Raw genomic sequence first — 23,455 nt, 5'->3', positions numbered from 1 at the left:
CTTCCATTAATCTCCTCACTTCCAGCTACAAGATTCATATATACCAGGCGGGATGGTGTACTTCAACAGTCTGTTCATACGTCCGGGAAGGACATGTCATGGTTTGCATTTGCTGCTGTCTAGATATTCGCAATAGTTTAAGGGCATGCGGGACAGTCTCCGCCCGGCTTTTCCCTCCGAGTCAGGGTTGCCAACTTAGCTCTCTTGGAGCCAGATCTGGCTCTTTCGTGAACTCGTTTGCCTGTAAACTGGGGCGCCCGCCCCGTGCCTCACTATGATACCATCACTGGTTCCGGCCCACATAGATTATACATTTTGCACGTGACGTGAGATTGTTATATTGGCTGCATCGCCCCATCCCCTCTTATATCCCCAGATACTTTTTTTTTATAGCGTTGACGTGAAATTTGCATAATATTGTTGTCAGGGAATCCTTTATTTTCGATTTTGCACGACCATGAGATGGGTGATGCCGCCGGACCTAGATGGTGAAAACTAAGAATAAATTGTCATCAATTTAGAGTTAACGGTAATAGCAGCGCCCCACCCCTTTGACAACTAACGTTACTCTAGGAAGCATTTCGTAAATCTAGCTCCTTAAAAGTCTGTTTAACTCTTTTATGTGCACCAGGCTTGGCAACACTGCCAGGATGCAAGGAGAAATGCATTGGTCATATGGGAGTATTTTTTTGATTTGTTATCTTGGGAATATAAAACTTCCGATGGAATAGAAAATGATATCAACGGGAAGAGGGCAGTTTGAAGAAGTGATTGCTCAGCAGAAAAGTCGAAACTCCCATTTGAGTAGCCGTAACTTGGTGTTGAAGTTGATTCCCCATAAGGAATATATGGGATTCCGAAAATTCTTATTCGTCATATTTTTTACAGGTCGTATCTAGCTTAATAATCAATTTTGAAAAACGCTTCGACCTGCCACATGTGGAGAAATTCATATTCTCTTGTACTCCCACGTTTTTCTTCGGTAGCATTGCCCATTCCGACGATATTCAAATAAATGCACACATGGTGCGTAACTGTATCTCCTCGCCTTAATGGTCTTACTAAGCCACTAAGAAAATACGTACCAAGGACCTTGAAGTGACGAAGTGTAGTTGCGTGTAGTGACACCCTTTAGGAGACCAAGCCCCTTGGGACCGGGCCAATTTTTAGCAAAATGCAAAGTTTCATTTAGATGACTGTACAGTGGGATCCATTAGTATTACCGTGCAAATTGTCCACGACAATTTTCATTAATGTTCCTCTTACATCCTATGAGTTTTTAAGCGATGGAGTTTATGCATGCTGGTGCAGAAGTTGTCAAAAGCTTGTCTTGAGTTTTCTTTTAATTCTTGAAGCTCTTATTGGGTCAAATAAAGTGCACGAACATGATGATGGACAATTTGCATGGTAATACTCATGGATCCCACTGTACATCGGAGCCTAATTGCCCTACATAGATGAATAATGTACGCGGAATGAAGCATAGAATCGGACTATATAAAATGTATGCACATTGAGCGTATCCATGGAGGGTGGGGGGGGGGGGCAGAACCCAGAAAATTTCAAAATTTCTGAAAAAAGATTGTTTGTCCCCCTCGGGCAACCCCCTCCCCCACCAGGAATATACTTTCGAAACTTTCAGCAACCAGCAACGACACTTTCCCCAACTCGAGGTTCAAGCGGATTATTGTTCTAGAAAAAAAACCTACGTTCGTACCAACGCTATTTCATTACTAAGACCTGCAAGAGTCCTTACGGTGCAATATGTGTGTTAACAATAATATACAAGAACAAAATCGCAATTCCAACAAATATTAGCGACGTTATGACGTCATAACTACGAACATAACCAACTATCTTTATAAAGATACTTGGGCAGTTGGGGCTTACAGGCAACTATCATTTGAAAGATAGTTGGTCTCTTAAAGGTTAAAATTTTAAGCATTAATTGTGAGCATATATTTATTTCACGCATCATTCAGAAAAAAAAACAGCTGTCACGGGCATGTATGCTCGTTATATTTAATACAGTGCCAGCCTCCGTGGCGGAGTGGTTAGCACGACACGCTACGACGCCAGGGATCCCAGATTCGAATCCCGGCCTGGGCACTTCGTTAAGTGTCCTTTCATAATGTCATCACTCATCCTCATCATCGCGATTAGCCAAAAGTGGCAGAAAAGCGAAGTAAAATTAACCAAATCAATCAATATAGTAAACAGTTGTAAGAACCTTTCATTAATTCTTGTATGGATAAAATTGTGATTATATTTTTGGGCACTTAAATTACGATCTGTAAATTCTAACTGAACTGCACGATTCATAAGAAAATAGATGCACTTTCTTAAGTTTCGTCCACGTCCAATCTCTATAATTATCTTGCATAACATGACACTGCAGAATAATTCAATAAATTTTCCTTTAATTGAATATATTAGTCAATTGAAATTCAATCGACTATTCCAAAAACATCGACATTCGTATCATTGCAATAGGACCTTTCATATGAAAAACTTAACGGAATTTTTTTACGTTCCGAAACTACTAGAAAAGCTTTTTATAAATGAATAAGAGATTTCTGTATTTAAACATTATTATAATTAAAGTATGAGTGTATTTCTATTCTTACTCAACTTTTAGAAATGACTTAATATTGTAAAATAATGAATATAACTTTCTTAAAAAATCATTGTGATGTTAACAAAAAGCGTAATGTTTTATAAAATCTTATAAGCAGCGCCATCTATTAGTCTCATTTTCATAAATTCTCGCCCAATTGTGGTGTAAATATTACATTCGAAATGATGTTTAATTTTGCTTTTAATATATGCCTTGAAGCTTTCATTTTAGTTTTGAACATAAAAATATTAACCTAAACTTATTTATTTTATTTATTTATGCTGCCCCCCTTCCCCTCCACATGAATAAATACCGAAAGTATAATTATCCTGCAGCTAATGCCATTTTGGGGAGTATATCCAGCAATGTAAAGTGCGTACAACCACCTGAGAAGCCATGGTATAGCATAATGTATTGGTAAACTACGATCTTAGTTTTTGTGGCGTCGCCATCGGGTGAGCTATGATGGGCTTTAGCCCAACGTTTAATAGTGTCTAGCCCAACCAAACCGTCTACAGGAAAAGCTTTCAAAGTATTTGAAGCAGTAGCGGCTCCAAACGGGTATCAGGGTGGGAATTACTCTCAAGTCGACCTGTCCGTCCTTTTTCATCCCTCTCGCCACCCCAAGGAAAGAACAAATATTCTTTTAACCAAAATTTGCATGTTTTACATTGTACGGTGTGATTCAAAAGTCCCTTAACACCCCCTATAAAATGGAAAAGAGTTAGTCTGGGTACAAGTAGTCACGATAGAAACAGGTTAGACCTAGGGTGAAGCATAGTCGTGTGTTCGAAGCGGACGCCCGCCATATTGGTGGCCGCCATATTGAATTCAACTCAAAATTTTAAACTGGGAAGGTAGTGATGTGATATATCAAATCAGGCTAGAATTTCACGAGAAATACAATGGTGAAGGTTGTTTCAACCTATTTTTATTCAGGAAAAAGTTATGACTGGATGATAACAAATGTCTTATTTTCCAGGTGTGAGAAAACAGTGCAGAATATCAGGGGTACATAAAACGTTATAACCATTCCGAAAATATCCCCCCTCTATATCTTCCGATTCTTTTGTTTTCACACCGCCGTTCATAGTGCAGCTAAAAGCGCGCGCGCGCACGCACAGAAGGAGAGAGAAAGAGAGAGGGGGGACTGAGAAATGGAAAGAACAAGAGGGGGAATGGAGAGAAGCTAAAGACAGATACATTATGGAAAAACAAAGAGAAGAAAAATAAAAGTAAGGGAGAGAGAGGGGGAAGAAGAAAGAGGAAACGAAAGAGAAGGAGAGAGAGGGGAAACAAACAATAGTGGCATACATGATTACCGAGTTTGTCAAAGTTTGATTTAAGTCCATTTTATTCACACGTGGGTTAATCCGGTCTCGACCTAGAGTTTAGAGTGGCACCCGAACCACTATGTATGTACTTTCACACGGATCGAACCCAGGGCAGGCCCTAGGTGGGTGCGTGGCCTGGGACATATAATACACGCGGCACCTACAACCAACATTTTTCAGAAGTCCGAAAATATTAAATATTTCTGTCCTTTAGCCTGAAGTTCAGATGTTCTATGTAATATCAATCAAGCATTATTACTATTAATAATCAATTCATTTATGTATTTCGTAGTATTAACTAACAACATAAGCCTAACATATTGAAGGCTAAAAATCAAGAATCATGATAGATTAATAAAAGTTTTTATAAGCGTTTTCTTTTATTTCCGATGTACCATTACAACGTTCATATATTTATTTGCAAAAGTGACTGTGTTCAATATCAAAGTATTATCTTACGTATGAAAGTGACAATCTTTCATCATATTCATTAGCATATCCACCAGAATTCTCTTTTATTTAGTTTTTAGTATATTTTAATTAATTTACAATATTTCAAATATAAAGTAATATTCCTTAAATTAGGCACACACAGGAGATGTACTACGTAGGTTCTTCAGCGAAAAATGCAGGCTCGGCCAGGACGAGAAATCAGTCGAAACCAGGCCGGCTCGGTAGCTCAATGGTAGAGCAATGGCACGGTATGCTAAAGATCCGGGTTCGAGTTCTGGAGCATGCATCTCCAGATCTAAATGAAGAGTCACTTGAGAATCTCTTCTAAATCACAATCTGAGTCACCATACAACAAAATGTCCTCTGATCATCGAGTGATTTAACCACTGTCTTAGTTTTCATAGCATTCCATGAAGCTTTGACCAATTCACAACCTTATGATATGCTAGGCCTCTTCCTTGAAGGTAATCAAGAACTGAGTATCGGCGTATGAGACGCACCATGTTTTTGAAAACCTAATTTTTAACGGGGATGTCGACCACCCATGATATCGAGCTGCAATCTGAAATATTCCTCGCAACTAGAAAGCAGCTCTGCAAATATGATAAATACTGCAAAAACCGTCTCCTTTCCTTTGTCAATACCTTGACGATGCCAGTAACCGTTGCTATGATACGAACAAGCACACAAAGGTTTCTGGGCGCGTTGTATTGAGTGATCCAGTCCTCGACTCCAGCGCAAACATTAAGGTAGAGAGGCCTATGTGAATGCAACGATTACGTTTTGTTCACTTGAAGTGCACGAACTGCAGTAACCATAAGTGTGGATATTTCTTTCTTGGTTAGATCGAATCGAATTTGCATCCATTTCATAATGATTGACATGCTCCTAAGTTCAACACACAGGTGGTGTCCACACTATATAGTGTGTCCGGCTTAAATGTACGAGGGTACGTCACTAAGTCAAACGTTTATTTTAGAAATACTAAGATACTGACTTAAAACCGTTTTTATTTTTCAACATGATCTCCACCAACATTTACACGCGTATCCCATCGCTTTATCAGTGCTCCAAAAACCTGCTGCATAAGCATTTTGGCTGCTGTCCCAACCACAGTCGCACCTCACGTTCAACATCCGCGAAACGTTTGCCGCCAAGGTGAGTTTTTTGCACCAAACACTTCTCACCGTAAACAGGAAACATTTTCTTACGAATATACATTGGAGGAAGTCCATTTGCCCACAAAAAACGCACATCAGCATACTGTTCTTCTAACGTTCACTCCTCGAGCACAGTCGCCATTTTAAACTGAGCTGCCCTTGCGTGCGTCTGCTATCTAGAGACTGCTAACTGATTAAAATGAAGCTGGATTGTGCTGCCATCTAATGACACCTATAGAAATTACTCACTTCAATTTTTAACTAGCTATCCCTCATCAGTCTGTAACCTATTTACTGACTTTGCCTTGCGTAATATTAGGTGTACATGTTAATTCTCGGCCCTTTTCAAAGAAAGAAACTGTTTATTCATGAAAAAGTAGTCTTAGATTTTAATCAGTGGCGTAATCTCCATTGCAATCTATACGCTTTTGCCATCTTACGGGCAGCTCTTGGCGATAGAACGACGGTGGTTTAGTGTATATATACTTAACTCACAAATGCTATTTTCCACCTCTTGACGGTTTCTGAGGCGGGAATCCACCAGGTGGTGTTGCAGGAACGGAAACGGGTAGGAGTTTGAAGGGACCAGGTCAGGGGAATAAGCTGCATGAGGCAGAATTTTCCAACCCAATGAATAGAGCGTCTCCTTAGTTCAGTTTGCCATGTGCGCTCTGGCGTTATCTTGCAGCAATATCACCTGCCTAGTCCCGCTGGCGGTAAATGGTCTTTTCTTCTCAATTTCGTCACTCAAACGAATCAGTTGATGTTGATAATGTTCAACATGGACGGTTTCACCCGCTTGCAGCAGTTCCACTTTCTTTGGCTGTCCAGGACTGCGCCAAACTGTTCATGTTCCTTATTGAAATTCATCTCCACGAATAGCTGAAACCATTTCTTGCAGGTGCTGTATCATACGGCATCTTTGCCCATACAGTGTCCAGTAATCCAGTTCTGATTAGTTTATTTATGTTAAACTTTGTTTTATTTATTGGCTGTCTGAAAAAGGATATTACAATGAAATCATCGAACATTTCTGTTTGTTCGGATGCCCCCGCCCCCTCCCGCTAATTCAGCCAATCGTCTGCTGCACCACAAACACTATTTATATGACTTGTATGAATTCGTGTCCAACGTATGCAATCCTCACAATTCTCTCTCTGTGAATTAGCAATCAACCTCTTGTTCTTTGAGGGAGTGTCGGGATTATTGTACACCAATATGAAACAAAGGAACAATGATCTCTTTAAAATTAATAGATAGTCTTACAAGTGCGAAATTCATGGAACTATATCCGTTCCATAATTAACCCAATAGGAGGAATCAAAAAAGGATTAAACGTGCTCCTATAGGTCACACTGAACAAAAGACGGATTGACTGGATATGGAATCCTGGGGAAACGTACTGTGAAACAGGAGGTAGGGCTGAACTAAAATTGTATTTCTAGAGTATTCAGTAATTTGAAAAACATGGTTGATTGCGCCCATACACTGTCAAAAGTAGGTCTTTGATGTAAATTCGTTTAATGTTCATATTGATGCCGTACACTTTGATATATCACATAAATACCAAATTTAGCAATGGTTTCCACTGTTTCTATGAACGCCTTCTTCTACATTCTATCGGCTTTCTGTTGTTTCTATATGAGTCTGCTTCTTTGTACACTTTACATACCACTTCCTATTTGATGCTGAGGAGGTGTGATCAAAGGATGCAGGCCCGTAGCAAGAGGTAGGGTAGGGGAATTTTCTGTTTCCCAAAGTAGTGGTAATAGTACGTTCTTAAAGATTTTCTTCAGTCGCTAATCCACACCTGAAATATTCTGAAATATGCTAAACTACGAATCTTTTAATATAACCTATATTATCTTTAACGATTTTTTTCTGTTTCCTCATTTCAAAACCTGTACGATTTAAGTATCACAAATCATGGCATAGGAATAAGTATCGAATGACGCACATAAAATGTCGGTTCTTCAAAATGCGGGGAGAGAAGGGGGGTGCCCTATTCTTGCCTAGGGTTGCCCTATTCTTGTTTGGTGAAAGACAAGTGAAAGATACCGATTGGTTCATTTCATTATTTGTGATAGTGTAATTGATTATTAATTTACTACCTATTATTATTCTTATTACAAAATAAATACACCCCGAATTAGATTTGACAACGCTGTTAATATCCCAGCTGGACATGAGCGCACATTTCATAATAGATTACTAAAGAATGCAAGACTAAGCCCCACCCCCAATCCGTTCCACCCAAAAATAATATTAATCAATATTATAAAAATGATTAAAAACTCTGCAGATCCTACAAAAGAAAGAAAACAGTCCATATTAAAAAAAAACTTCCATAAAACTATTAACTCTCATTAATACCTTTCAAGTGTGTCTGGAGACATACTTTGAACCAGGGTTGTTAAAGGTCCAGACATTTTAAATAAATTCAATTCCGGTCCAGGAGAGAAAATCAGGAAGCGTAAATGGGTTCTGGACCGTAATAACCTTTTCATCTGTAAAGTATTACAAATAGGTCCAGAAACCTTTCTTCCGGATGAATTTAAATTCGGTCCAGGAATCTTTTTCTAGGCTCAATTTAAAGACTTTACAGGAACCTTTTTTCAATTAAACAATACGCAACTTGTACCGAATTTTGAATTTTGAATTTAAAATTTTGGGAGCGTCAGCACTTAGGCTATTTTGCTCCCGTCACATTATACGGGGGCCAGCCCCTTATCATTACAAATAACAACTCTAGCGTTGCATAACTAAAAATGTTAAAATGTTCTGACTTCCGTTAAAAGCTGAGGCCGTAAACGGGCACTCAGCACACACAAGGACAAGAAACAGGACAACACACACAAAATTATACTGGCCATAGTGCCAGTCGCCAGAGCCTCGTTAGTCTTTAGTCCAGGGTGCACTACGTGGAAGTGAGGTTGACTTTTGGGCGCCTACGTGGAAGGTCACCCCTTACACCCCCAACTTGTACCGGATTGGGTTGCTGGACCTTTAAAAACCCTGCTTTTAACATTTCGAGAGTAATTCCACAACTTTTCTTTCCCAGCTGAGATTGCATTTCTTTCGGAAGGATTTTTCTCCTCGGACTGCCTTGAGTGGTGGCTCCCCTCTGGGACAAACTTTTATGCCTCCTAGCAATTCTTTTGTCTGCAATATTGCGTTTCTCGTTTCAGGTCACGCTTACTCGTACGAAGAGCCGGAGTCCAGTTCAGACAGCGAGGAAGATGTTCTGAGGAGGATCCAGCAATCCATAAGCGTCCAGTCTGCGCAATTGTTAGCAGAACCGGTCCCCGGTACGTCTGCAACCGATGACTCCTTCTATCACCAAGATCAGCAGCAACAAACACAGCACCAACAGCACACTCACGCTCATATAGGTAAGTGTGCATCCTAACCAACCTGGGACCTAACTTTTTGGTGCAGAATCGAAATGTTTTCCATCACATAAACATAGCGGTTACATTTGATGAATCATAAGAATCACTGATTGTTTCTTAGTTCCTCAACAGGTTAACAGAAATGCCGTTGTAAATTTTAATATTGGGAGATTTGGATGAGGGCAAGTAGTCCCCATTACTCCCGCCAAATTACGCCTATGGCATACACTCAGGTTCTTTAAGTCTTGCTGGAATGTTAACTGGTAACTACAGAAGAGTACACTATAAAAAGTTGACTGAAGACCAGTGATGTGCCGTAGACTATAAGTGTACGTCTGCATGCGTTGTCTACAAGTAATCTACGCGTAGATTACATTGGGTTGTAGTTTACATAGACTACGTAGGCAATCTAAAGTGCATTAAAATTAATTTTCAAGGCTTTCATGAAAGGAAAGTGACATTTTCAACTATATTGGTTCCTAACGAAATGAAAAGAACCCTATTTACAACAAAATTTCTGTTCTCCTCTATCATCTACTATGGAAGAAGATAAATAGTATGCAAAAAACAACAACAGATGGCAGTCGTGAGGCAAGAGTGGTCTTTTTCCCAAAAAACACTAGAATATTTCCTATATTAGTTTTTTTCCTAGATGAGAAATTGTTCGAATTTGGAAGAAAGAGTATGAAAAGTTCTCCTCACATATCAGCAACTGATATGATACGCAGTATAATTTTCTTCTAATTCCACGGCGCCCTTTGCTAAGTTATCACCTTTCGCCATGTTGTTTACATAGATTACGTCATCTACGTGTATAAAATAGTCTACGTGTAGAATGTAGACTATCGTTGTTTACGCGTAGACGCACATCACTGCTGAAGACCCTTAACTTTTGATGCAATTTAAATACCGTCAACATAACCGTTCTTAAAGTTTATCCACCATAACATACAGGGTTATTACAAATGATTGGAGCGGTTTCATGAGTTTGCTGTAGCTATAATATTTGACATATTGCCATGAAATTTTACAGTAATGTAGAAAAACTCAAAAAGTTTTCTTCTCTTGCAGGCGTGTTTCGGATTTCTGTCGGGAGAGAGCAGCACTAAACAGTAAGTAAAGATGGCGACAGGCGCTGAGAAAGCTTATGGTGTGCTGGAATTTCATGCATATCAGTCGGTCAAAACAGTGCCACCACACTTTAGTACAAAGTTCAAGAAGCACCGAGTGCATCATCACTATAAACAAGTTTTTCACAAAAACCATCGTCGACTTCTGTGGGCTACGTATGTATCTCGCTCGCACGCGCTCAACAGTTTCTTCACTCACTGGAGGCCGACCCGTTGATTTCCCCTTATAGAGGCATCCCGTAGTTGTAAACTGTGCATACCATCGCCGAATGGAGTTGGAACTCGTGCATCTTTCTTGAACTTTGTTCTAAAGTGTCATTGCACTGTTTTGACCGACTGACATGCATATAATTCCAGCACAGCATAAGCCTTCTCAGCGCCTGTCGCCATCTTTAATCACTGCTCAGTGCTGCGCTCTCCCGACAGAAATCTGAAACACGCCTGCAAGAGAAGAAAACTTTTTGAGTTTTTCTACATTACTATAAAATTTCATGGCAATATGTCCTAATATTATAGCTACAGCAAACTCATGAAACTGCTCCAATCATTTTAATAACCCTGTATTTAACCTAAATAATGAAATTTTAATACATAAGTTTCTGAACAAATATACGCTACTGTAACGGCCTCCAAGTTTGAATATGAATGATTAGGTCTTTCTGGAGTTAGAGCCAGAAGGTTGAAGCAACTTGCAGATAAGCTGGCAACCAACTGAAATAAATTATGTTTCATTCGGGGTTCACCAGCGATAAGTAGAAATCCTCTTTCGCTAGTGCGGGTGAAAAATTACTATTTTCTAAACTATTTTGTATTTTAGAAAAATATATACGTTATGGAACCCCCCCCCCCCTCAAATGATGGCGTAGCATTATTCTCGCCCCCCCTGTGGGCACCCCTTGCTTTGTCTCTTGGCGTTTTGAAACGCACGCACGAGTCGTTTGATTTTGTGTTTTAAGTCCACTTTTTGCACAGTAAGGACTGGACCTACAGTTTAAAGTGGGATCCGAACCACTGTGAGCCTCCACCGGGTACCGAACCCGATATCCCTTGATTACAAGGCGACGACGTTACCACTACGCCATCGGGGAGGCCCCAAAACACAAGCACAAGAAAGCAAATGAGTACTGATCGACTCCTACAAGCTTTCAGCTGGAGGACGTGTGCATATATTTCCTGTTCATCCTGGTGTGTCAAATAAAAGGTAATACATGCAAAGTAAAAATTATTAAACAAACTAGTAAATAATTACAGTCGATAACGCAAATAGCATTGCCAATGTAAATCGGAATGCACCCTAACTGGTAGTTTCCAAACGCTGACTTCATCTGTTATGCACTTTCACTGCATAGAAAGCACCTTCCATTGCTGCGCGGTGCGGTCATAAATAAACTGTGGGTTGGTTACGGACGATTTAGTTATTTTTTCATCACTTAATACTTAAAAGGCGAATTCCGCGCTTTGTGTGGGCGTCTTTGACTTTCGTTGGCACAAACCTTTCAAGCTGTCAACAAGAAAAGGTGAACGGGACCGAACGTCGAACGGAAGCTATGTTGTTTGTTCGACAACTTTGAGTGCTGAAATGCCTTTGTGCAAACTTCCTTCACCCGGCCTTGGGGTTTAGCGAAAAAGTTAAAAAGTTCTAAATGATTGAGCAGGAAAGGAGAAAAACTTCGTTGAATTGAATATTTTGTTCCGCTCAAAGCTTTCGAGCTCCATCAGACGTTAGGTGGTGACATCTCTTGGAGAGTCAGAAGTTTAATGATTTTTTACTGTCATGTTAAGCATAATATATTATAATTCATTGTGTGCCAATTGCATTATTTTTCTGTCTAGTTGTTCAAATAAAACTACATTAATTTGTGCATTTAGCACAAACTGTGACAGCAGTTATGAAACAAAATAGTAATTGGGTCATTCCATGCCAAACCATCCAATGGTGGTTGCATGACCATTTTAGAAAAAATTCATTTTTAGTACATAGGTTTGTACATGTTTCTAGATATCAAAACCAATGTTCAAAAAAAAATATTGTCTTTAGTTCTCCTGGGGCAGCCATTTTTCCAACATGGCGCATGACTTTTTTGCTCATGTAGCAGTATACAGAAACCTTAATATCTCAAAAACCATTAAAGTTAGAAACCTGAAACAAAATTCCTTTTGTAGCCAATAAAGTATGCTTCCTATGATATTCAGGTATGCTTTGATTGAAATTGCATCGTAAGTACGAAAATTATGGTGGAAAATGAGGTAACAATAGTTAAAAAAGTGCATTTTTAAGCCCGATTTTTTTAATGAAGGGGTTTAGTCTAAGGCTTGTTTTTTTTCCATGTGTAGACCTACCTGCAGGGTGTCTGTAAATAAAATATCAGTGCTTAGAAATGCACCCCTTTTTTACAGCATGGGCTCAAACATGGCCGTTCATTGAAGTTTGACAGTTTTCGGGGTTAAATATCTCAGATGGGTCCCCTTTAAAAATTCTGAAATTTGGCACATAGGAAGCCCTTCATGAACCTAACTCACAGTAAAATTCTCAACTTTTAGATTCAACTCGTTTTGGTTAATATGAATTAACCTATGTCACCTAATTTCTGACGTTGCAAAGTAAGGTTAAACTACATCTCATACTTAGAATAATGAAGTATTTTCTTTTTCTTTTTTAAATTAGGATTAAATAAAGCCTCAGAAAATATAGTAACATAAGGTTTTAATACTTGACTTACCATAAATTGAAATTACAAGGTATGACAATTGAAAATCTGTGAAATTTCATTGCAAAAGGTTTGATTTATTAGGTACCCACGACCAGTTGGTATTGTCAGCTCCAGTTTCCTATTCATTCTCTTTGTTAAATCAGGCAGGATTCTTTGGTCTTTCACTAATTTTCGAAGTAAATTATCAGAAACCTTCAGTTCATCACATATTTTTTCTTGACCAAGTGGTAGCAATCAAACTGACGATTCTGACCTTTTCAACATTAGTTTTTTGCTAATTTACATTTTTCTTCTTATAATTTCAATTATATGATTGTACTGGCCACGCAAAGGATTGTCACACTTGCTTTCCTTTTCTTCAGTTTTAATACTAGCATTTAAGTGAGTCACTTTCTCCACATATGAAACTTTTACTCCAACATATAAGGCATATTGATTTAACTGGTATAAGGCTTTCTGACACTTTTTTTATACCTTACTTAACCTTTTCTCTAAGTGGTACTTCTGAAGATCACAACATACTTTACCATATAAAAAGCTATATTTAATGGTATTTGCATATTGTCTCTAAGCCATACACCTGTAGTCTTGACCTAAGAAGTATTATCATTTTATTTTCACTGACTTTGTTAAGATTAGTTAGGTCTTTGGGAACCTTACCAAAAGGGAATTTATGACAGTCCTCTCCAGTTAAAAATATTACAGAACACTCCATTTCCTGTCACAGATAACGAGCATTCACAAGTCACTACTCTCGGCACATTAGGCAAAGGAAGAATGACAGCAGAGATTGTACATGCACAGATCAATTCCAGGCTTGCCTCACATCCTATCAAAACATGTCTCTGAATCTTCTGCTGTGCATGACACACATTTATTTCAACGAATGTATTTTCTTGGAAGAAAATAAAAAGTGGAAAATAAAGGAAACAAAAGAAAATATATTCTACCAGCTTTGACACTCCAAAATAAATAGCCTACTTTCAGTGGAGTGCCCAAGGAGGGGTTGGTGGGGGTCATAACCCAATACCTTTGGCCTAGTATTCCATAAACAATTACATCAAAGGCAGGATAATGTGGCAAAAACAGGGCTGTATACTAAAAAAGTATATGTAACCCCCCTCCCCTCCCTTTCGAAATTCCTGGGCATGCCACTGCCTATCTTAAGCTGCATGTACTGCTACATTTATAAAAATATGGGGAAAGATCAGTTTTGGAGCTGACAATACCAACTGGTCATGGGTACCTAATAAATCAAACCTTTTGCAATGAAATTTCGCAGATTTTCAATTGTCATACCTTGTAATTTCAATTTATAGCAAGTCAAGTATTTTAAACCTTATGTTACTATATTTTCTGAGGCTTTATTTAATCCAAATTTAAAAAAGAAAAAGAAAATACTTCATTATTCTAAGTATGAGATGTAGTTTAACCTTACTTTGCAACGTCAGAAATTAGGTGACATAGGTTAATTCATATTGACCAAAACGAGTTGAATCTAAAAGTTGAGAATTTTACTGTGAGTTAGGTTCATGAAGGGCTTCCTATGTGCCAAATTTCATAATTTTTAAAGGAGACCCATCTGAGATATTTAACCCCGAAAACTGTCAAACTTCAATGAACGGCCATGTTTGAGCCCATGCTGAAAAAAGGGGTGCATTTCTAAGCACTGATATTTTATTTACAGACACCCTGCAGGTAGGTCTACACATGGGAAAAAAATCAAGCCTTAGACTAAACCCTTTCATTAAAAAAATTGGGCTTAAAATGCAATTTTTTAACTATTGTTACCTCATTTTCACCATAATTTTCGTACTTACGATGCAATTTCAAGCAAAATATACCTGAATATCATATGAAGTATACTTCATTAGCTACAAAATGATTTTTTTTTCAGGTCTCTAGCTTTAATGGTTTTTGAGATATTAAGGTTTCTGAATACTGCTACATGAGCAAAAAAAGCCATGCGCCATGTTGGAAAAATGGCTGCCCCAGGAGAACTAAAGACAATAATTTTTTTGAACATTGGTTTTGATATCTAGAAACATGTACAAACCTATGTACTAAAAATGAAATTTTTCTAAAATGGTCATGCTACCATTTTTTAAAAAAATTGGTTGATTTGAAATGGAATGACCCAATATGTATCGTACGTATATCCATGTAAAGATGAAATTTCAGAGAATTCGTCGATATACATTTATTATACATACATTGCCGAGCATAAGGAAAGAATGACTATTGTAAGGAAATCATGAAAATCGAGATATTCCGTTTCCGAACACAGCCGAAGCTCAACCGAGTCAGACCGAGCTCACCTTCAGTGACGTTAATTCTAGGAGTTCAGAACGGACTGCAGCTCCGCCGCCTATTGGCTGCGGTTTCGAATCGGAAGCCGCTAGGAGCATTCGCTTTACTCGATTTCCTACTCCAAGTAATCTTTTCTTTCTCCTCTGTAAGGTATGCGTAATATATGGACATATTGTCCGAAATCTCATCTTTACATTGATGTACGATACATATCACAATTTTCTTCAATAACTTCTATCGGAATTTCTAAAGTTACCCCTTGCACTGGGAAATCCAATGCATTCTCATAAGGTGAAACAATGTGAGATATTTGGGCTACACTGCATAAGCGACCCTTGTGTTTTGCCGTTTCGGCGAAGGAAAAAGAATGTTCCCTTGTAGTGCTTAATTCGTGCTTTGAATTGTCAGTGCATTTTTCAGTTTGAAGTTTTTGTTCTGTGAAATAATATAAACTTTCTTACATTACTCACCATAGCTTCTTTCCTGTATCCACATTCATGTTGTAAACACACAGTATTGCCAGGTCAAACTTTGGTTCTTAACGTGGATATATATGTGAATTTCCACAAGGATTCAACTCTTTATTTCGTGTTTTCTATCATCCATATTTATGATTTTAATTTTAATTTTGGATATTGAAGTTTCATTTTTTTAATAACTGCAAATTATTTTCGTTAATTTAAGTTGTTTTTCCTATAATTTGTTTGGGAAATGTGTGGTTTTTCGTTATATTATTGTTCAAGGTTGTCCTAGCATTGTGCGATAAGGGCTTAACTGTGTCGGCCTTATCGCATAACGCGAGGACAACCTTGCGTTGTGACGTCAGTCGAGGAATGGCTACGTTGTTAGGTTAGGTCTGTTAGGGAGAATTCACACCGAAGCGACACGCGACACGCGACACGAGACACGTGTCGCTTGGAAGTCAACACTCAGTAATCAATGCAACCTTTCGAACCGAAGAGACAGGCAAGATGCACATGGTCGCGTGTCGCTTACGTGTCTCTCGGACTGTGCCGTTTTCTCAATACCGTGCAGCGTGTCGCTTCAGTTTGTTGTTCGCGTATGCGCAGTGAATGCTTCATTGAAACGAGCTATATTTAGACTCTGGAAGATAGCCCACACCGGGATGATATTTGAATCTCTAATTTGCTGATATAATAAAGTATCGATATGCACAATGTTTTAACTATGTTTTAAGATTTAAACGCAACGTCCTTTCCGCTTTATCAAGTTTTTTGATGCAGTTATCGGCTGTAATTTGCCTTCAACATCCTGTAAGGAGGCCGGGTTTTGGCCATTTACCTGACTGCTTATATTTGAAAAAGCCAGCATATGGAGGCACTTTAGTCCTAAATAATTTTGTCAACATGGTAAAGTACTCTAGTGCATTGTTTCGCAACCGCCGGGCCGCGACCCGATACCGTGCCCTCGTATCAACTATACTGAGCTGCGAAATTTTCTGCTGAAAGTGGTTGACAACTACCATAATCCCAATATCATATTTGAGTTGTGAGTTTTCGTTTTTTAAGTCCATTTTATGCACAAATAGACTAATCAGAACTGGATCTACCCGGTACCTCCACCGGTTATCGAACCCGGGATCACTTAATTACAAGGAGTTACCACTTTGTCTTCCATATTTTTTTTATATTTGTCAACAATTCTACACACGTAGGCTAATGAAACTATTATTACTCTTTATGATTATGCTAGAATTTATTTATCAATATTTAGTTTCATAGGTACATGTTAATTCATGCATAAAATCTTAAATACTGTAAAGATTTACGAGGAAAATTCTTCGGTTAAGGGCATCGACTTAAAAAAAATACCGTGACATGGTTTCACGATGGTTGAGAACTATTTCTCTAGTGCTTAGGTATTCGCTTGATTCAGGCTGAAAAGTCTAGCGTATACAGTTTGAGGTATATTTGAGGTCAGTGCATATTATTTCTAATTTTTCTCATGCACAACATGCCTCTCCCAAGTTTCAATAACTTCCACAAATTTTACAACGCAATTTACATGTAACAATGTCTCTTGTTACTTTTTTTCGGGTGACTAATAAACTGATTAATGCAATTATATCGGTACCATCATGCAAACTGAGCAATGCAACCAAGTGTCGCATGTCGCGTGCATCTTGTCTCTTCGGTATGAAACCCGCGTGTCGCGTGTCTATTCGGTGTGAATTCTCCCTAAATGTATTATTTATGCTAAGATAACTAAATCTAACAACCATAAAATAACAAATTAGGCCTTTAGCCTGCACGTAAATTAGGCTCATTATGTATCATTTATAATGGAGGTTCCTCAAACTTAATACTACGTTTTTTTTCAACTTCCAATTGTTTCCTCACCATAAATCCTACCTTTCTGGAATCCTTGATTCATCCCTTTCCAACGATGTATTCCATATATTTCTATTAGGAAGGGTCGATTCGACATCCTTACCGATATTTGTTTGGACTCAATCTTGCAGGGTGACGTCACACTAATATGGTTCATTAGACATTGCACGTAACAGTGTTGCCAAACAATATACTAAGATATCCTTGGTGTCAAGGTTATCACTTTGATTGTATTTCCAGAATCTGCACCGACGCACAAATCGCAGGACACAAGCAGCGACCTCATCTCTTTGGCGGAGAAAGGGAAAGTAGGTGGCAGCAGCAGCGCGTCCTCAAGCTCCTCCACGACGAGTGGCGACGATGAACTCGTGTCCCAGAAGGCCTTGCGGCATCGCGACAATCGTGGCTACCGGAAGTTGCCATGCAGCGTCAAGACGATGGACGAAGAGTCGCCGCCATTGGTCGAGAACACTTGCTACTCTGAGTCCATCAACGATAATGACGTAAGTATTCTGTTATGACTGAGGTTCCGTGGCGTGTCGTGACTTTTTCAAAAGTGTTACCGGCTATCAGTACGACAATTATGCCTGCTAGACGTTATCACCCTCCTCGGTAAAGAAAACATGTCTTCGAGCTAGATATTTGTGCATTTCGTTCTTGTTTTGCAATCAGCACAGTGGTTTAGCCACAAACACTCGTAGAAAGAACTACCACTCATGAGACAGTTACCACGAAAATCCAATGAATAGTGGTATACCCTTGTCAATTCTTCATCTGTCTCTGTTTCTTTGCAATGAGGTGTAAAGTGGAAGAAGAAGAACCACACTCTCCTCGGGTCAGTTAAACGTTTGTGAATGATGGAATGATGGAACATATAGAAGAAATTGTTTCATGTAGACGGGATATTGCAGAAATTTCCTTTCATTGATGAAACATCTTAGAAATGCTGTTCGGAGAGTGAAGACATTTTCCCGGAATGATGGAACTTGAAGCCATTTTTCTTGTTGGGACGATGAAGATATTTTCCGAGGATGATGCAACATCTTGAAGAAGTTTTCTTGTACTAACGGAATATCCTGAAATTTATTTGTACCGCTTGAACTCATTGTCTTCATTTCCTCGTCGTGTTACCTTGTACCCTTCCAGTCACCTCAAATCACCGAAATATTTCTTCGAAAACTTCCTACACAGACTAGGCGCCCAACCGAGAGAATAACAACGACAGTATTGCAAATCCCTTCCTTCATATAGAAGGCTAAATCGAATTTTCCATTCGCATGGGTTTCCTGAAGAAAACAACGTGCATATTCGCAATGAACGTTCCGGCTCGTTGCGGGCTACAAGGAAACCTAACAAGCTAAACTCCCAGGATGTTCAAAAAGAAGTAGGAAGAAGTCTCAAGGTCTCCTTGACTGCTTGTTCAAAGTTCAGAGCTTCTATTTTTGGAATCTCGGCAAGAATAACACGTACTTCACATGCAAGAAATACTTCAGTTTATTTCTTAAGCACCGACCTAAAATTATCCTATGTTTATTTGAGAGACACAAACGCGGTGAGGTAAACAGGGATATATATAAATGAGATACGTTTCCATGGCAACTGGAAAAAAGTGACTGGTGAACGTAGAGGAAATGTCAAAGATAGTTCGACAGTCGACATAAAGGTTAATTGAGGAAAGTGTTTAGAAAAGTGCCAGGCAGTGTGTAAGTGAATAGCTGTCTAGTATTAATTAGATACGATGGGGTGCTAAATAGTAATGTGTTGGAAGTAATACAATTATTTCTGATTTGATCTCTAACAGTAGAAAATTTTCTTTAAGGATCTCAAAAGAGGAAATTTAGGATTTGAAGCCGGACATACCTACGTTGTGTTTACGAGTTTTTGTATGGTTGATTGATTGATTTGGCGTTTTAAGTCCAGTTTATGCACAGTAAGGCTAATTGGGGCTGTACCTACAGTTTAAAGTGGGATCCGAACCACCATGTGCCTCCACCGGGTATCGAACCCTGGACCCCTTGATTACAAGGCGACGACGCCACCACTGCACCATCGGCGAGACCTAAGAGTTATTGTAGGAGAAAGGGTTTAACAGAGTGAGAAAGAGAGAGAACGAAGCACATAAATAAAAAAGAGAGAAAGAAAGGAATGGATACAGATAGAGATAATGAAACAGAAAAATATGTGTGTGAGAGAGTAGTAAAATAAACCAGATAAAGGAGACAGAGAATCAAACTGAGTAAATATATGACAGTGCGAAAGTGAGAGAGAGAAAAGTAAAGGCAATGTAAAGCTATATAAAGACTAACAAAGTTAATACACACTATATAGCTCTCGCTATGATAAAAGTCCAGTCGAGGTCAGAGCTTTCCCTTGCCTCCTCCACATCCGTAGCCCTCCAGGGTTGCCACAGTTCTTCTAAGTTGTTCAGTCGACACTTCGCGCGTTGTACGTTTGCGGTTGACTTCGTCGGTTGAAATTGTTGCCTGTTGGCAACACTGTAGGTGAGTGGCGTGACCTTGACTGGACTGTTTTCGTGGCGAGAGCTCTAACAAAAACACCTTCCTGGCTGTTCAAAGATAGAACTAACGAGATAAGGAAAATACAACTAAGTGAAAATGATTATAGATCAGACAGAGAAAGATTACGAGCGAAGTGATAAATAGACGAATATAACAAGATAAACAAACATTTCTATGACTGCTAGTAGATGAAATAAAACTATGTAAGAAGCAAATACAATCTACAAGAAAACAGATGAAACTGAACAAGACGAAGGACATTCATGTCGGGAATAAAGATGAAACAATACAACACTGACAAACCTTACTAATAATATATTGACTAGAAAAAGATAAAAGAACAAACATGTTTTAAGCAATAAGAGACGAAATAGAACAACATGAACAAATGTGACAGAACTGAACGACATATACTGAACTAACTCTTTCTGTAACATGAAACAGAAGAGGCAGAACAGGGTAAAGAGCATATTCCAACTGAAAATACAGTGAAGAAAAAGATAAACAACAAACATGACCACAGGTAATGAAAGGATAAAACATAACAAGATAACACAGAATAAAAATATTTTAAAACAAAATCACCATAATATAGAATAAAAATAACTTGAATTGCTTTATTTTACTTCGCTTTTTGTGCCACTTTTGGCTAATTTGCGAAGATAGGGATGAGTGATGAAATTGATGAATGGACACTCACAAACATCCATGCCCAGGCCGGGATTTGAACCCGGGACCCCTGGCGTCGTAGCGCACTCCGCCACGGGTGCCGGCAAAAGTAACAAGACAAAGAAGCCAAGAGTCGAAAGAGAATATGAAGAACACACAAACTCGTAACTGCTAAAACATGAATTATAAAAAGATAAGGAACAATACAAAGGCAGTGTGTGCTTCATTTGCATGTTTTTGCACAACTTTTTAATTAAGAATCTGCTGCATGAGATTAATATACCATGTAATTATCGTTTACGTGTGTTGCCAGGTCGCTGCTAAGACCAAGCTGGCATTCTCCTCACTGTCAATGTTGCCAGGTTAATCTCTCTCAGGGCCCAAGAGCTTAACAAGATTAGTCCAGCGGGAGGGATCGCTTGGGAAACAGCAATATCCGGTTGACTTCATCCCTGCCCCAACGGATGCTGTACGCAAATGGTCAAGGAAAAAGGAAGGATGCGGGCGGGGGTGGGAGGTGGGGGGGCGCAGCTAGTCTCGTTGATCGAGATATAGAACTGAAAACAAACACTGATGCTTATGTGTACCATTTCTGTCCACTTACAGATTCATTATCTAAGTGTATTTTAAAATGACAATAGAAAGGGCTGTAATAATTTTAATACATTTATTTATTTGTAGTTAGTTTACGATAAAATATCCAGCAAAATTCTGAATTAATTACGTATGTATACTGGTATAATTGAAATATATTGTATGAATTAATACGAAACTGTTCTACATATGACAGTATATGTAATTATTGTGAACTTGACACCATGTACAGTCACGGACACATCTGGATATGTAGCGTCCCAATTAAGTCGGTATAGGATTGTTACAACACAGAAGTGATCGTGACTGTACATAGTGTCAACGATGCCTAGACTGTAGCACTGAGAGAGACAAGTTTCTTTGTTGCGAGTTCTTCGTTCAGGTACTCTGAGTGAAAATCCATGTAGTGAGATGATGCATCTTAAACGCACGTCCATGAAAATAGGCGTCTGGGCAGAATTGCAGTGGTGTCACATATGGGAAAAACAAAGTGAGAACTGGACAAAAGTCGCTGGTTCCCGCGCACTCTGTGGCAACGTCAACCGACCTTTCGAGCAAATACTGTCAGTTTGTATCACATGGATTACAAAGACCAACTCTACAACGAGAGCTTTCGTTCTCTTAAACCTCCTAATACACGGGGTTGTGTACCGATGTGGCAACAGCGCGAACTTCTGCCACCCGCCTAATTTCATGGCCGTGCGTATAGTGTTCCATTCATCATTTTGTGTATAAATTTCATACAGGCTATGCAATGCGAGAAGAATGCGTAATATATACACGGCCATGTATCTAACACGCACTCTCTCGTGTTTTCAGTGTGTGGTAGTTCTGCCGCAAGACCAGGATCAGCTGTTCGACGTTACAGACATCCAAAGCGCGTTCGGAGACCAGGAAGCCGAGACGCAGCTTGTGTCCAAGTGTGGGAGCTTGGAGGTGGCTTTCGCATACGACGCACCCATGAGGAAGATGACTGTCCACGTCCTGCAGGCAAGGGACATTCCGGCGAGGGACAGGGGAGGCGCCACAAACAGTCAGGTAAGCAACAGGGTGTTTTGACAGATTTTCTAAGTACGCAAAACTGAGTTTTTTCTTTAGTTTTTGCCTTTATATACATTCTATACAATATACTGATTAGATCCCTCGTACAGGCTTATTTCCTTCGTCAGACGTCACTATAACTATATTTTGTCCTCCCCTATTAAAAAAAACATGCAGATATGCTAGTTACCTTCTTAACTGACGAAATGTTTAATATGTTGAACCTACGTATTAGCCAATATCCCTAATTTGATAATTGCTTTTACTGCCACCAGGTGAGGCTGTTGCTGCTACCAAGCAAGAAGCAGAAGTACAAGACGAAAATCAGACATGGCGAGACCCCGCAGTATATGGAAAGCTTCTTGTTCCATCGGGTTAACCCAGGTGAGGAATTAACTGGTAAAGCCTTGTGGATATGATAAACGACTGAGCGTGCATAAGGGGAGGTTTTGTTACCTTAATTATTGATCAATCCTCGTATATTCAAAATGCACTCTCCAGCTCATATCTTAAACATTGCCTTAACGTATTATGCACAATACGTCCTTTGTATTTTTGGTAATTTTACATTTTTTTATCTAGCTCATAGGTTAATCGTGACGATGAGGATGATTCATGAATTGATTAACTAGATGTAACATAAACACTTTAGCCAAGATTTCACTCCTGAATCAGGCTACACAACACGGATACGTATAACTGCCGAACTATACTCACTGACAATTGAATTCTTGGTACGTGAACACTTCGGCTACTTGCACCAGGAATTGTCAGATTCTGAAATATTCGGATACCCAATATACAGTTCCAGATTCGGATATCCGATTTTGTGGACTCGAGAAGATCCCTGTGTGGAACGTATCTTATTGCTTGGCTTGCATGAGATAACAGACTTTAAGATCTGACACAATACTGTAATGGCAGAGAGCTGTCGTCGACGATATACAAACTTTTGAATTGGCATCATGGTGGTTTTGCACCCATATCATCACATATTTCTGAGGCTTAAACTGATCAACTGGTGGACCTTCTGTACATTTTGTTCTCGATCATGTGAAACCAGAAGCATTTGACCGTAATAAGCTCAATGGGCGGAGTAATGGAAATAATACATGAGTAACAAACGAACCGCAAGTAGAAGGTGAACTCTAATGAGTGAGGTTATCGCAGTATA

General features: G+C 39.1%; 1 protein-coding gene across 3 annotated transcripts in view; it reads left to right on the top strand.

Moving 5' to 3' along the window:
* Syt14 (Synaptotagmin 14) overlaps positions 1–23,455 on the top strand; it is a 161,389-nt gene that overhangs the window by 124,111 nt on the left and 13,823 nt on the right. For all 3 annotated transcript variants that reach the window (XM_083137765.1, XM_083137764.1, XM_083137763.1), the window contains exons 3-6: positions 8,753–8,956; positions 17,699–17,961; positions 22,060–22,278; positions 22,557–22,665. In XM_083137765.1, the coding sequence (XP_082993891.1) occupies positions 8,753–8,956; positions 17,699–17,961; positions 22,060–22,278; positions 22,557–22,665 (795 nt within the window). The remainder of the gene's footprint in view (positions 1–8,752; positions 8,957–17,698; positions 17,962–22,059; positions 22,279–22,556; positions 22,666–23,455) is intronic.

Source organism: Lepisma saccharinum, chromosome 16, assembly GCF_977018435.1.
Source record: "Lepisma saccharinum chromosome 16, izLepSacc3.1, whole genome shotgun sequence".
NCBI classification, from domain to species: Eukaryota; Metazoa; Arthropoda; class Insecta; order Zygentoma; family Lepismatidae; genus Lepisma; species Lepisma saccharinum.
The sequence above is the reverse complement of the archived record's forward strand: the minus strand, read 5'-3'. Positions and strand labels throughout refer to the sequence as shown.